A 12,704-nucleotide genomic window follows, 5' to 3' on the forward strand; every position below is an offset into this window, starting at 1 on the left:
ACCTCAGTAACAGAAGTAAGCTGTGTGAGGTAAGCCTAGCTTCTTCCTGGGAGACGAGCTTGCAGGGCTGTGCTTGGAGGACTGGTGATGTGACATTCCTCAGCCAAGAAGCACTGGGCATTTGCATGCTGTGCAGGTCACTGCATCACATCAAGCTGTCTACTTTTTGCAGTGGTATCAGGAAGGTATCAGTGTTTCATATTATATTTGAATGAAGTGAAGCACAGAGGATGTCATGCAAATTGCCCGGAACTCAAACTCAGAACTGTGGTGATAGATTGTGTACGCTAATAAAATTTGCATGAAGATCAGAGAACAGAACAAGCCACTAGATTAAACATAGATACCAGGTAGTGGTGACACACACCTTTAATCCTAGCATTCAGGAGGTAGAGATCTGTCTGGTTCTCTGTGAGTTCAAAGCTACCCTGGACTACATGAGATTGACTCAGTCTAGGAGAGAAACAGAGCCAGGCAGTGGTGGCACACACCTTTAATCCTAGTACTTGAGATCTCATGCTTTTGCTTGGGAAGCACACATACCTTTAATCCCAGGAGGTGATGGCTGGGCAGAGAAAGGTATATAAGGTATGAGGAGACAGGAACTAGAGGCTTTTTCGGGCTGAGAAGTCCTAGAGGTAAGACATGGCAGTGGCTTGTTCCTTTGTCTCTCCAATCTTCAGGCAAATTTTATGAGGGCACACAATATATGACCACACAGAACTGTCTGACATCATTGACTACAATCTCCCCTTCTCATGTGCACATTCTGAGGTTAGGACCTCTTTATATGCTTGACTATTCTGAAAGATGTCTTGTGTGCATTGAGGACAAGAGAGTAGAACAATGATTATCTGCACAGACTCAGAGACAGTTTGCTTTGCGCTTTTCTCTCTCCATTTCTTTCTTTCTTTTTTTCTTTTTTCTTTTTCAAGACAGGCTTTCTCTGTGTAACAGCTCTGGCTGTCCTGGAACTCACTCTGTAGACCAGGCTGGCCTTGAACTCAGAGATCCGCCTGCCTCTGTCTCCCAAGTGCTGGGATTAAAGGTTTGCGCCACTACCATCCAGCTTTTCTCCATTTCTTGTCTACAAAAATAAAGATGATCATGGCTTAGAATAGAAAGTTTTGTTCTTTTTTAGACAATGCCTTTCTATAGAGCCCATGCTGGCCTCAAACTCGAGGTCCTCATGCCTCAGCCTCCTGAGTGCATCATTGTGCTCAACTTGAATAGGTTTTCTTTTGTCCCTCCTTCTATCCTCTCTCTCAATCTCTCTCCCTCTCCTTCTGTCCCCCCCCCCCAAGCAGAGTCTCATATATTCCAGGCTGGATGTGAACTTGCTATGTAGCAGAGGATGGCCTCCTTCTGTCACCTTCTGAGTTATGGAATTACCAACGTGCATTGTCACACCGGGGCTTCAAGCATAGTAGGCAAGAATGCTGCCAACTGAGTTGCATCCTTAGCCCTGAATAAGTTGTTGAATTTGTTGATTTTTTTTTTTTGCTTTTATTTTGTTTTGTTTGTTTTTGAGACGGTTTTTCACTATGTTAGCCCTGCCTGGCCTGGAACTTGCTATATGGACCAGGTTGGCCTCGAACTCACAGATATCTGCCTGCCTCTGCCTCCCAAAAGTTGCTTTTTTAAAAATGACAGTTAAGCCCAATTATTCATACAAAGATTAAGAGCAGTGCCAGATACATCATATACTTTATTTATAATGGTTGATAATATTCCTAGTATCATTATTAATAATAGTGGTATGTTTATTATTTTATGTGTATAGGTGTTTTGCCTGAATGTATGTATGTGTACCACATGTGTGCTTCCTGTCCATGGATTCCAGGAGAATGTGCTGGAGCCCCTGGATTTGGAGTTACAGACTGTTGTGAGTTGCTGTGTGGGTGCTAGGAACGGAAACTGGGTCTTCTGCAAAAGCAATAAACACTCTCAACTGCTGAGCCATCTCACCAACCCTATTATAGTGATATTTTTAAAAATATTTTTATTAATGCACCCCAATTCCAGTCACCTCCCAGTCCCTCCATATCCTCTCCTCACCCCTGAAGTGGACCCCCCAAACAAAAATTAAAAAAGTCAAACCAAAATATCAAATCAAAACAAGCAAACAAAAACAAAAACACAACAAAAAATAAACAAACAACAACAACAACAAAAACCAACCAACCAACCAACCAAACAAACAAAACTCCATCTTTCCTGCCTCTCCAACACCTCTTCATTCGTCCTGGTGGCATTGGGAGCCAAGGTGCTGTCCAATCAGCTTTACTTGCAAATGTTTATTGCAATAAGTCATTGGTCAGGTTCAAAGCCTCTGGTTTCTGGTACACTCTCATCACTGGATCCTCAGCGAAACTCTTCTTGGATATCCTGCGGCTGCTCCGAGTCACAGAGATCCTGTGGTTATCGTTCCACAGGACCAGTGCCTTCACAAGCTCCAGCAGGTCCTAGATGGGGTAGATGTTAGGGTGGGCCAACCCCAGGCCTGGCTGTGGGCTTGGGTGGTAGCTGAGCTGGTTATTCCAGGCCAGCAGGTGAGGGGCGGAGCCAGCTCCCCTACACTCACGCCATCAGGGTCATCATGAGGGTTGGGGTCAGCACTTGCTGAAGTGTCTAATGAGGGGCAGGGTCAGCTTTCCCAGGGCCTGCGAAGGGCAGAGTCTACTCAGCACGGTCCTCTGATTCCATCACACATGGTTTCCATGGCCCCTTGAGGCAACATGGGCCACAGACACCAACACAGACCCCAGCTGCAGTAGGACCACGGAACAGACATGGCCCTTGGCAGCAGCTTGGGGCTAGATGACATCTTGGCTCCTGGCTGAAGCACTTTCGTATAACCCTCGGCGGCAACACGGACTCTGGCTGCAGTGGGACCACAGACCTAGACATGGTCCTCAGCATCAGCTGGGTCTGGATGTCACCATTGCCCCAGGTGGCAGTGTAGGCCACTCAGATTGGCACAGTCCCAGTGGCATTGTGGCCTATGATCTCAGACATCTTCATGGCCTTCAATGGTACCAAGAACCTCGGATATCAACATAGACCCTGGCTGCAGTAGGGCCACAGACCCAGACATGGCCCTCAGCAGCAGCTCTGGCCTGAATGTCACCATGGCTTTGGGTAGCAGTGCAGGCCACTCACATCTGCATGGCTCCAGCTACAGCATGTCTCTCAGCCACCAACATGAACTCAGGTCGCTGACCTGACCCCGGGCATCCACATGGCCCTGGGTGGCAACATGGGCCATGAACTTCAACATAGATGCTGGGTGCAGTAGGACTGTGGACCCAGACATGGTCCTCAGCAGCAGCCTGGGTCTGGACGTCATCATGGCCCCAGGTGATGGCGTGGGCCACAGACCGGCATGGTCCCTGTGGCAGCTTGGCCCTCAGAAACCAACACAGTTCCAGGTGACAGACCAGACCCCAGAAATCTGCAGGGTCCTCAATAGCAACAGGAGCCACGGACATCAACATAGACCCTGGCTTCAGTAGGGCCACAGACCCAGACATGGCCCCCAGCTGAAGCCCTGGCCTGGAGGTCACCATGGCCCCCGGTAAGTAGCACAGGCCACTCTGATCTATATGTCTCTGGCTGCAGCATGGCCCCTAGACTACAACAAGGCCACAGGTTGTGTTCCAGATCCAGGGCTTCCTCATGGCCCCTGGTTGCCACATAGGACACGGACTTCAACACAGACTCTGGCTGCCATTGGACCATGGACCCAGATATGGTCTTCTGCAGCAGCTCAGGTCTGGATGTCATCATGGCCCCAGGTGGCAGTGCAGGCCACCCAGATCAGCATGGCCCCAGGGGTAGCTCCATCTTTGGACACCACCATGGTTCCAGGTGGTGGTCCAGACCCTGGGAATCTGCATGGCCCTCATGGCAACAGGAGCCGTGAACATCAACACAGACCCTGGCTGCAGTAAGGCCATTAGCTCGAGCCTGGATGACACCATGGCCCTGGGTGGCAGCATAGGCCACCAAGATCTGCATGGCTCTGGTAGCAGCACAGTTCTTGGACACCTTCATGGACACCAGTGGCAGTGCCCCAGATACTGGGAATTCTTGTGGCCTTTGGTGGCACCATGGATGGCCACACAGCCCCTGGCTGTGGTAGGACTGTGGAACCAGGCATGGCTCTTAGCAGCAGCCTGGACCTGGACATCACCATGTGAAGCATTTATTTAATTATTCTTTATCAATAAAAACTCAGGAGTCTGATATCAGGGCAAGAACCTGAATGATTAGAGAAGTGACTGAGAATTGGGCAGCTCCTCTTTAGTTTCATAATGCAATGGTGCGGTAAATTCTACTCCATAAAGTGCTCTGTCTGTGTGTGAATATTTTTCTTAGTTTCATTAGTAGGTCTTTCTAAGGATTGTATCTTACTAGTCATTTTTTTGTATTTGTTACGGATATCAAACAGCTTTTTTAAGGAAAAAACATGAATTACCAAACTGATAATGATTATAATTGACATATCAATCCCAGCTAAGGTGATTATCCCTTTACTTAATTTTTCCATTTTCAAACCATCCATTATGGAACCATACAGAGACCTAACTCCCTGCATCGTAATATTGTTATTTCCCCTTTTTGTCTAAATAAAAAGAGAAGGTTTTAGCTCTAACACAGTAAAACTATATACAATAAGAACAATTATCAGGTAAGAATTACACTCACAACGTCCAGTCCATTTGCATTTGGCAAATTCAGAGAAAATACTGTTATCTATTCTAGCTTGGTGAGTCCAAGTTTTCTGCTTAATTTACTTTGTATCCTAACTTGTATTACCAACCCAAAACTATTTTTTTTAGACCTCAAAACATTTTCTTAGATAAACAATTTACACTTTTATGTCTCTCAACCTTATACACTTTACACTTCTTTTGTGAGTTTCTTTTCTGAATTTGGTAACAAGGAGAACTATAACTATTTACTCTTCAACTCCATCAGAGACCCGAGAAGGAAATAATATTACCTAGTTAAACAGGAGTGCAAACAAGCGACTTCCAAAAAAATGTGAGAAATGACACAAACAGCTGGCTGCCTGGACAGTCACCCAAGGTTCCTCTGCAATGTTGGGGCATCCATCTTCGGCCTACAGGCCTAGCATATCTGATAGACTTATCTGTGAAGTAGGAATTTTGAAGGACTGTCATGCCTTATCTTGGCAAAATTCAGCAGTTGCTTTCTTTTGTGTCCTATTTGTCCAGTTTGGACAGCATACTGTCAGCAGTAGAGGCAACAGCAGTTTCTTGTCCAGTGGCTAACTTTTGCCACAAAAAAGAAAACTCCATATGGAGGTTCTTCAATGCCCATCATCTTCTCTGAAGTAGATTGATGCTGCCAGGAGCAGACATGTCTCATTGTTATGAAAAGCCTTATGTTATTAAAACATCTTAAATGTTATATTCTGTAGGTATCTGAAATGTTTGAAGACCACCTATCTATTTAAATATATTTCTATTTGACCTTGAAAACATGACTACAAGTTTGATTGTTATGGGGAACTAATTACTAACCTGCATTTCTTTATTATCCTAAATAGTTAGTAATAATAACTTCCAAGGACTAGAAATTTACATTACATTTTTAAATTAGCTGCATAGGTACAATACCTTAAACAAGAGTACAAACATATGTACAATATGTTCTAAGAAAAATAACCTTAAATTTTGACCATGCATAGAGTAGGACCCCCACTGCTCCATGCTCTGGCATTTACCTGTGAGAAGGTGAAATCTGTCTGTACACAAGGCATGGTGCCTCGAAATTCCATGGGATTCTTCTTCCCTATTCTAAGGGAAGCTGCCATTGTTTCTGGCAGGGCAGGCCAAGCTAAGTCTATGTCCCATTGGATCTCAAGGACCGTTGTACATGCCCTGCAAGAAGCCCACACCCACACTCTAAACTATGTGTTTAGATGTATCTTAAGTTTCTTCAGAGTGCTTCTATTTCTCTCTCAACCATATATCAAAATATCTTTATTAAACCCCAACTTTACTTCATAAAAAGGAAAAATTACTTTAGTTTTTTTTTTAAATTTTTATTAGGCATTACATATCATGCGCATAGTATATAATATGCTGCATTTGCCTTCTAGCAGGAATAGGTGACCATAGCTGAGTAATTTTTTTTCATCAGCCAGGAAAATGCTTCCTTAGTCAATATTCTCCAAGCCCTGTAAAACAGTTTGAAAAGGAGAATGTGAGAATTCTGTTCCCATAAAAAATTGTACCATACTACTTATTTCCAGTGTCACAGAATGGCATTCTGTTATTAAAGCAAGTGATTTCACATCCCACATTTCTCTAACTGCAACAATATAAACTGAATTGGTTTTCATAATCACTAAATAAAGACCTTTGAGACAATGTCTCACTCCATAGTCCTGGATGACTTCAAAGCCTGGCTTTTTTCTTTTTTTTTGGACAAGGTCTCATGTAATCCAAGTTCATCTTAAACTCCCTATGTACCCAAAGGTAAACTCCTGATCCTCCTGCCTCCATGTCCCAAATACTAGGATGGTAGGGTGCGAACTATACCTGGTTCACTTCATTTTCTGACAGCAGCAAACACACACACACACACACACACACACACACACACACACACACACACACGCCTTTTCTTCACCCTAACTGGAATTACAGTGAAGCAACTATTCACTTCCTGGATCCTCATACATAGGCCCCTCCATGAATTAGAGGACAAAACACTAAATTATTTCACAAAACAGCACCAAATAGAGGTAGGCCGATCTGTGAGTTCAAGGCCAGCTTGGTCTACATAACAGGTTCCAGGCAAGGCAAGGCTAAATATTGAGACCCTGCCTAAAAAAATAAATAAAAACAGCAAACAAGCAAGTAAATAAATGGGAAAGTGTCCTGTACACTCACATTCATGAGAAATGTACCCACACATGTACAAATGCACACTACACACACATAAAACACACCAACAAAGATCATTATATGTATAAAAACTGCATACTTCACTAGTAAAAAAAAACAAGCAAATTAAATAAGTACTGTCTGAACTTGGGCAAGGCATTACCAGAACCCACCACCATCTTTCAGTCATCTTACCCTGGACTCATAGTAGCGATTGACTCCAGAGACGCGTCTATCTCTTTCTAACAAGTACCACTGGTAACGAAATCGAACGACTCTTTTTTCCTTCAAATAAAGGACAATGCAGTTTATAAATATGAGCGACTCAATAAAAAGATATATGTACAATTTTTCTTAAATGACAAACTAGGGGCTGAAGAGATGGCTCAGTGGTTAAGAGCACTTGCTATTCCTGGGTATTCAATTGGCTTCTCAGCACAACAATTTTTACTTTGTTTTGGGGGGGGGGAGACTCAGAACTGCCTTTAACTCCATTCCAGGGGAGACTGCATAGCCTCTTCCACTCTCCATGGTGCACACAGACAGAAGCAGACACACATACATGTAAATAACAATAAATTTTTACAAAAAGAAATGACTCACTAGAAAAACAGAATCATCGTTGAAACAAAAGCTAAGTGGACAACACAAATCTCCTAAATAAAACCAGACCATTAATATTTAGGATTAAATTGGTAACTGACTTCTTACACTTCTTAAATTAGATCCTTGGTACCACAAGGTAGAAGGAAACAACTGATGCCTGCAAGTTGTCCTTAGATTTCTGAAAGCTTGCACACACTAAATAAGAATTTAACTTTTATAAGTAAAAAAAAAAAATGGCAGCTGGGTGTGGTGGCTCATGTCTGTAATGCCAACACTCTGGAGGTAATAGCAGGAGGATCCACAAATTCAAGGCCAAGCAAGCCATGCCATACAGAATGAGAAAAATGAAGGAAAGGGAAAAAAAGATCTAGCTGTTGCTTTGGGACCCTAAGAAACAATAAAGGTAGATTACACCGGAAAGAAAATTACAACACCAAAACAAAAATCAAATTATAATCCAACAGTACTCTAAAGCCGCTGGGGAGGCCCAGGAGAGGGAAAACGAAAGTCATGATGTGAGTTCCTTAAGGCTTGCAAATTCAGTGGGAGGTTTAAAAGGGAGGCAGGATTAATTAAGGACACAGAACACATAGCTACAGAAATGTGGGTGTGAGAAATTAAACCAACAGGGGGAAGGCTTCACATGGGTTATCGGGTAAAGGCCCTTGCCCTAAACCTGAGGACCTGAGTTGTATTCCCTGGACCCACATGGTGGAAGGAGAAATGCAATTCTGGCACGTTGAAGTTCTGATCTCCACAGGTGCGCCTTGACACGCCTGCACCCACATACATACACACAAACACGTAAAAATAAAAATGACCAGGGGTGGAGAGACTGCTTAAGTGCCTGTTGCTCCTGCAGAGGACTTAAGTCCGATTCCTGGCACCCACTTCTGGTTCCTCCTAACCTCCTGTAACTCCAGATCTAGGGGATCCGGTGCCCTCTTCTGATCTCCGCAGACGCCTACACTCAAGTGCACAAACACACCCACCAAATCAATTAAACGATTTCCACGAGGAGATGAATGATGATGGGAAGAAGGGACACGACTAAACACCTCTCTCCTCAGCCTAGGAATTAGGGCCCGGCTCTTGTAATCTACCTTGCTAACTGCCGAATGGATATTTTGCCGTTGGGGCCACTTTTCCTCAACCAAAAACTAGCTAGAGGAGGACCCACTTACAAGTCCTTACCCTCACAGAACGGCTGCGCATCCAAACGGCCACCGTACCCCCACCATCCCTAGAACACTGGTCCGCAGAGCCCAACCGCGGCCGAATAGGCCGCCTTACCTTGCCCCCGTTGGTGAACTTGTGGATGTACGCAGTGGACACCCCAGGAATGGCCAAGCACACGCCCATGATGGCGAGGCCAGGGAGAATCTCGAACCACATCTCCTCACCGCTACTCACGCTCCACACCGCAACCGACTCCTCAGAGGTGACCGGGTTTCACCTCCCTTCCGGCAGCAGGCAGGAGGGGCGGTGCCCTGGATGACTCAGGAGGAAGCGACGGCGGCCGCAGGGGCTCAAAAGAGACTGGCGTTCTCCGTCTGGCAATCGTAACCAGGCAGTATCCTGGCCGTCTCTTTTTCTCCGGTCCGAATCACCGCCGCAGAGAATACGAAGTGTGACGACGTGAAGAGGTCCGGTACGCCGCGGCAGTTTCAGAGCTTTGGTGATCTCAAATGGCGGAGCAACTTTCTCCAGGGAATTCGGCTGGCCAGGTATGCACCTTCCTTTTCAAAAAGCCTGGGCGGAAAGGGGCGGCGGGCCGCCGAAAGCGCCGGCTCTGTGATGCCGAGTCCGGGGACAGCAGCAGCAGCAGCGACGAAGGCAGCGCTGTGGTCCGACCTGAGAAGAAGCAGGCAACCCACAATCCGATGATCCAGAAGACGCGTGGCAGCGGTAAACAGAAGGCGAACTACGGCGGCTTGAGTAGCGAGGACGAGAATGAACAGGAGGGTCTCGGCGTGGTCTATAAGTCGACCCGTTCGGCAAAACCCGTGGGGCCCGAGGATATGGGGGCGACAGCTGTCTACGAACTGGACACTGAGAAGGAGCGCGATGCACAATCCATCTTTGAACGGAGCCAGAAGATCCAGGAGGAGCTGAGGGGCAAGGAAGATGACAAGATCTATCGGGGAATCAATAATTATCAGAAATACGTGAAGCCCAAAGATACATCCATGGGCAATGCCTCCTCCGGGATGGTGAGGAAAGGCCCCATCAGAGCTCCCGAGCATCTACGTGCCACTGTGCGCTGGGATTACCAGCCCGACATCTGCAAGGACTACAAGGAGACTGGATTCTGCGGCTTCGGGGACAGCTGCAAATTCCTCCATGACCGTTCAGATTACAAGCACGGGTGGCAGATCGAACGTGAACTTGATGAGGGTCGCTATGGTGTCTATGAGGACGAAAACTACGAAGTGGGAAGCGATGATGAGGAAATACCATTCAAGTGTTTCATCTGTCGCCAGACCTTCCAAAACCCCGTTGTCACCAAGTGTAGACATTACTTCTGTGAGAGATGTGCACTGCAGCATTTCCGCACCACCTCTCGTTGCTATGTCTGTGACCAGCAGACCAATGGCGTCTTCAATCCAGCGAAAGAATTGATTGCTAAACTGGGAAAGCATCGAGCTGAAGCAGAGGGAGGTGCTTCTGATTTCTTAGAAGACCCTGAGGAGGAGAGTCCAGTTCCCATTATTTAGATTTTCCATAATTCCCAGTCTCAAAATAAATATTTTGTTGTTTCTTAAAATCTTTTGGAATCTTTCTTTCTTTCTTTCTTTCTTTCTTTCTTTCTTTCTTTCTTTCTTTCTTTCTTTCTTTCTTTCTTTCTTTCTTTCTTTCTTTCTTTCTTTCTTTTTTCTTCTAAGGGAAGTGGCAGAGAAGGCAGGTGATGGAGTAGGGGCCCGGATGAAAAGCTTCAAGATGGGTATTATCTGGATTTTTCTAGCCTTCAAATAAATATTTCACGAGTGAGTATTTTCAGAGGCCCGTGTCACAAGTTGTGTGGATGGGAGAAGTTCATGAAAAAAGGTAAGATTTACTTGAGGGAACCAAAGTTTTGAGGAAGTCAAGAACTGGCCCTATTTATCATATCACATTTCTGTATTACTTAATAGTTTAGAAATTGATGAATTACGTTTAGGAGCAAGTGCTGTTTTAAAATGCACATTTGGAGGGTTTGAGTTGGTCCTTATCTGTTTGAGAGTATTCCTTGCAATCTTTGGAAAATGGTCCATGCTTTCTTTGAAGCACCTATAGGTAACTCCCATTTTCACAGATGATGGTATATGATAGATACTGTCCAATATGATAGATACTAGCCTCATGTAGCTGTCAAGTGCCTGAAATGTGCAGATGGCCACTGAATTGGATGCTGCACTTAACTGAATTTGTGAACTTGGAGATGGTAAAAAGCCTAATGTTCTATAATCCATGATCTGAAACTATTGGTGTTCTCATAGACTCCAACAGAACTAATCACTCCTTGTTAAAATTAGTGTGCCTGTATTCAAAATTGTTTGGGAACTAGCTTTGTGCTTGGTATACAGTAAGAAATTGATAAGAGGAGAGAGTTTTTTTTTTTTTTTTTTCCAAGACAAGATTTCTCTGTGTAGTTTTGGTGCCTGTCCTGGATCTCACTCTGTAGACTAGGCTGGCCTCGAACTCACAGAGATCCACCTGGCTCTGCCTCCCGAGTGCGGGGATTAAAGGTGTGCGTCACCACCACCGCCTGGCGAGAAGAGAGTTTTAAGAGAGGGGATTTAGATCAGAGCTTTGAGTCCACACTGAGGAATTTTAAGTTGTATTCTGTAGGAAGATGAGAATGGCAAATACATTTGTTTAACATGACTGAGATGCAGAGAGGACAGGTCAAATGATTAGTCAATATTTTAGTGATATAACTAGAATTGGGTTGCTATAAGGAAACAGATGAATGTATAAATTGAGTTAAAGTGGACTTTAATCATATTTATTAATCCATTTAAAGATATTCTTTTGGGGCTGGGGATTTAGCTCAGTGGTAGAGCGCTTGCCTAGTAAGTGCAAGGCCCTGGGTCTGGTCCTCAGCTCTGGGAAAAAAAAAAGATATTCTTTGAACACACTTTTTTTTTGTCTCTCTCTCTTTAGTTTGTTTTTTTTTTTTTTTTTTTTTTTGGTTTTTCGAGACAGGGTTTCTCTGTGTAGCTTTGCGCCTTTCCTGGAACTCACTTGGTAGTCCAGGCTGGCCTCGAACTCACAGAGATCCGCCTGGCTCTGCCTCCCGAGTGCTGGGATTAAAGGCGTGCGCCACCACCACCCGGCCTCTCTTTAGTTTTTTGAGACAGGGTTTCTCTGTGTAGCTTTTGGAGCTTTCCTGGAACTCGCTTTGTAGACCAGGCTGGCCTGGAACTCACAGAGCTCCTCCTGCCTCTGCCTCCCGAATGCTGAGATTAAATGTTCACCACCATCTGGCTGAACAGACTTTCTTAAGCACTGTGTTTAGGATAGGGAGCTAACAGCAATAAATAAAACAGACATAGGCCCCAACTTCATAAAGCTGTATACTGAACGGTAGTAACAAACGTCGTAAGTGTGGGAAAAAGAGTATACTGGATTGATCTCAGAATTAATCTTTGGGCTGGTGACATGTCTCAGTGGGTGGAGACACCTGCTCCCAAACCTGACCCACTGAATTGGACCCACATAGTGGAGGGACAGAGTTGACTTCCATCTTCAAGTACACGAAGAGAATAAAATAAATAAAATGTAAAAGGGAAAATAAGAGTTAACCCAATCCTGGGGCTGGGGGAATATGGTTCAGTGGAAGAGCAAGTGCCTGGAATGCCCAAAGGAAAAAAAATAGAATTGGAACACAGCCTAGGAGTTCACAGACATGAAATCACTTTTTCTTAGTATTTATTTGGTGTGTGTGTGTGTGTGTGTGTTTGTGTGTGTGTGTGTGTGTTTGTGCCTGAGTATATATGGGCATCATGTGTTTGTAGTGCCTTTGAAAACCAGAAAAGAGCACTGGGTCCACTGGAACTGGAATTAGGGGCAGTAATGAGTTCATATGTGGGTTCTCTGCATGAATAGCAAGGACTCTTAACTGTTGAATCATCTCAGAAGCCCCAGGAACTCACTTGATAGAATAGGATAGATTCTGTAGTAAGGAGTACA

The 12,704-nt window shown here is 44.8% G+C and overlaps 2 protein-coding genes across 2 annotated transcripts; one reads left to right on the plus strand and one right to left on the minus strand.

Annotated features, from left to right (window-relative positions):
* Nucleotides 1–6,077: 6,077 nt before the first annotated feature.
* Nucleotides 6,078–9,027, minus strand: Ndufa1 (NADH:ubiquinone oxidoreductase subunit A1). The gene is made up of 3 exons (XM_059250451.1): nucleotides 8,823–9,027; nucleotides 7,119–7,208; nucleotides 6,078–6,211 (listed from the first exon to the last, which is right to left on the minus strand). Exons 1-3 carry the CDS (start codon nucleotides 8,922–8,924, stop codon nucleotides 6,191–6,193), a joined length of 213 nt encoding a protein of 70 aa, XP_059106434.1. The 5' UTR covers nucleotides 8,925–9,027; the 3' UTR covers nucleotides 6,078–6,190.
* On the plus strand, nucleotides 8,814–10,296 carry Rnf113a (ring finger protein 113A). The gene has a single exon (XM_059250450.1). The coding sequence runs from the start codon at nucleotides 9,218–9,220 to the stop codon at nucleotides 10,244–10,246; it is 1,029 nt and encodes a 342-aa protein (XP_059106433.1). The 5' UTR covers nucleotides 8,814–9,217; the 3' UTR covers nucleotides 10,247–10,296.
* The last annotated feature ends 2,408 nt before the right edge of the window (nucleotides 10,297–12,704 follow it).

This window comes from Peromyscus eremicus, chromosome X (genome assembly GCF_949786415.1).
Source record: "Peromyscus eremicus chromosome X, PerEre_H2_v1, whole genome shotgun sequence".
In the NCBI taxonomy this organism is placed as follows: domain Eukaryota; kingdom Metazoa; phylum Chordata; class Mammalia; order Rodentia; family Cricetidae; genus Peromyscus; species Peromyscus eremicus.

What these genes read in the sequence shown, in the direction of transcription:
- Ndufa1 (XM_059250451.1), bottom strand. Translation starts at nt 8,924, where the DNA reads ATGTGGTTCGAGATTCTCCCTGGCCTCGCCATCATGGGCGTGTGCTTG. An exon ending in AGTTCACCAACGGGGGCAAG is followed by an intron (nt 7,209 to 8,822) that starts GTAAGGCGGCCT and finishes CTTTATTTGAAG; the next exon opens with GAAAAAAGAGTCGTTCGATT. An exon ending in ATCGCTACTATGAGTCCAGG is followed by an intron (nt 6,212 to 7,118) that starts GTAAGATGACTG and finishes ACTGTTTTACAG; the next exon opens with GGCTTGGAGAATATTGACTA.
- Rnf113a (XM_059250450.1), top strand. Translation starts at nt 9,218, where the DNA reads ATGGCGGAGCAACTTTCTCCAGGGAATTCGGCTGGCCAGGTATGCACC.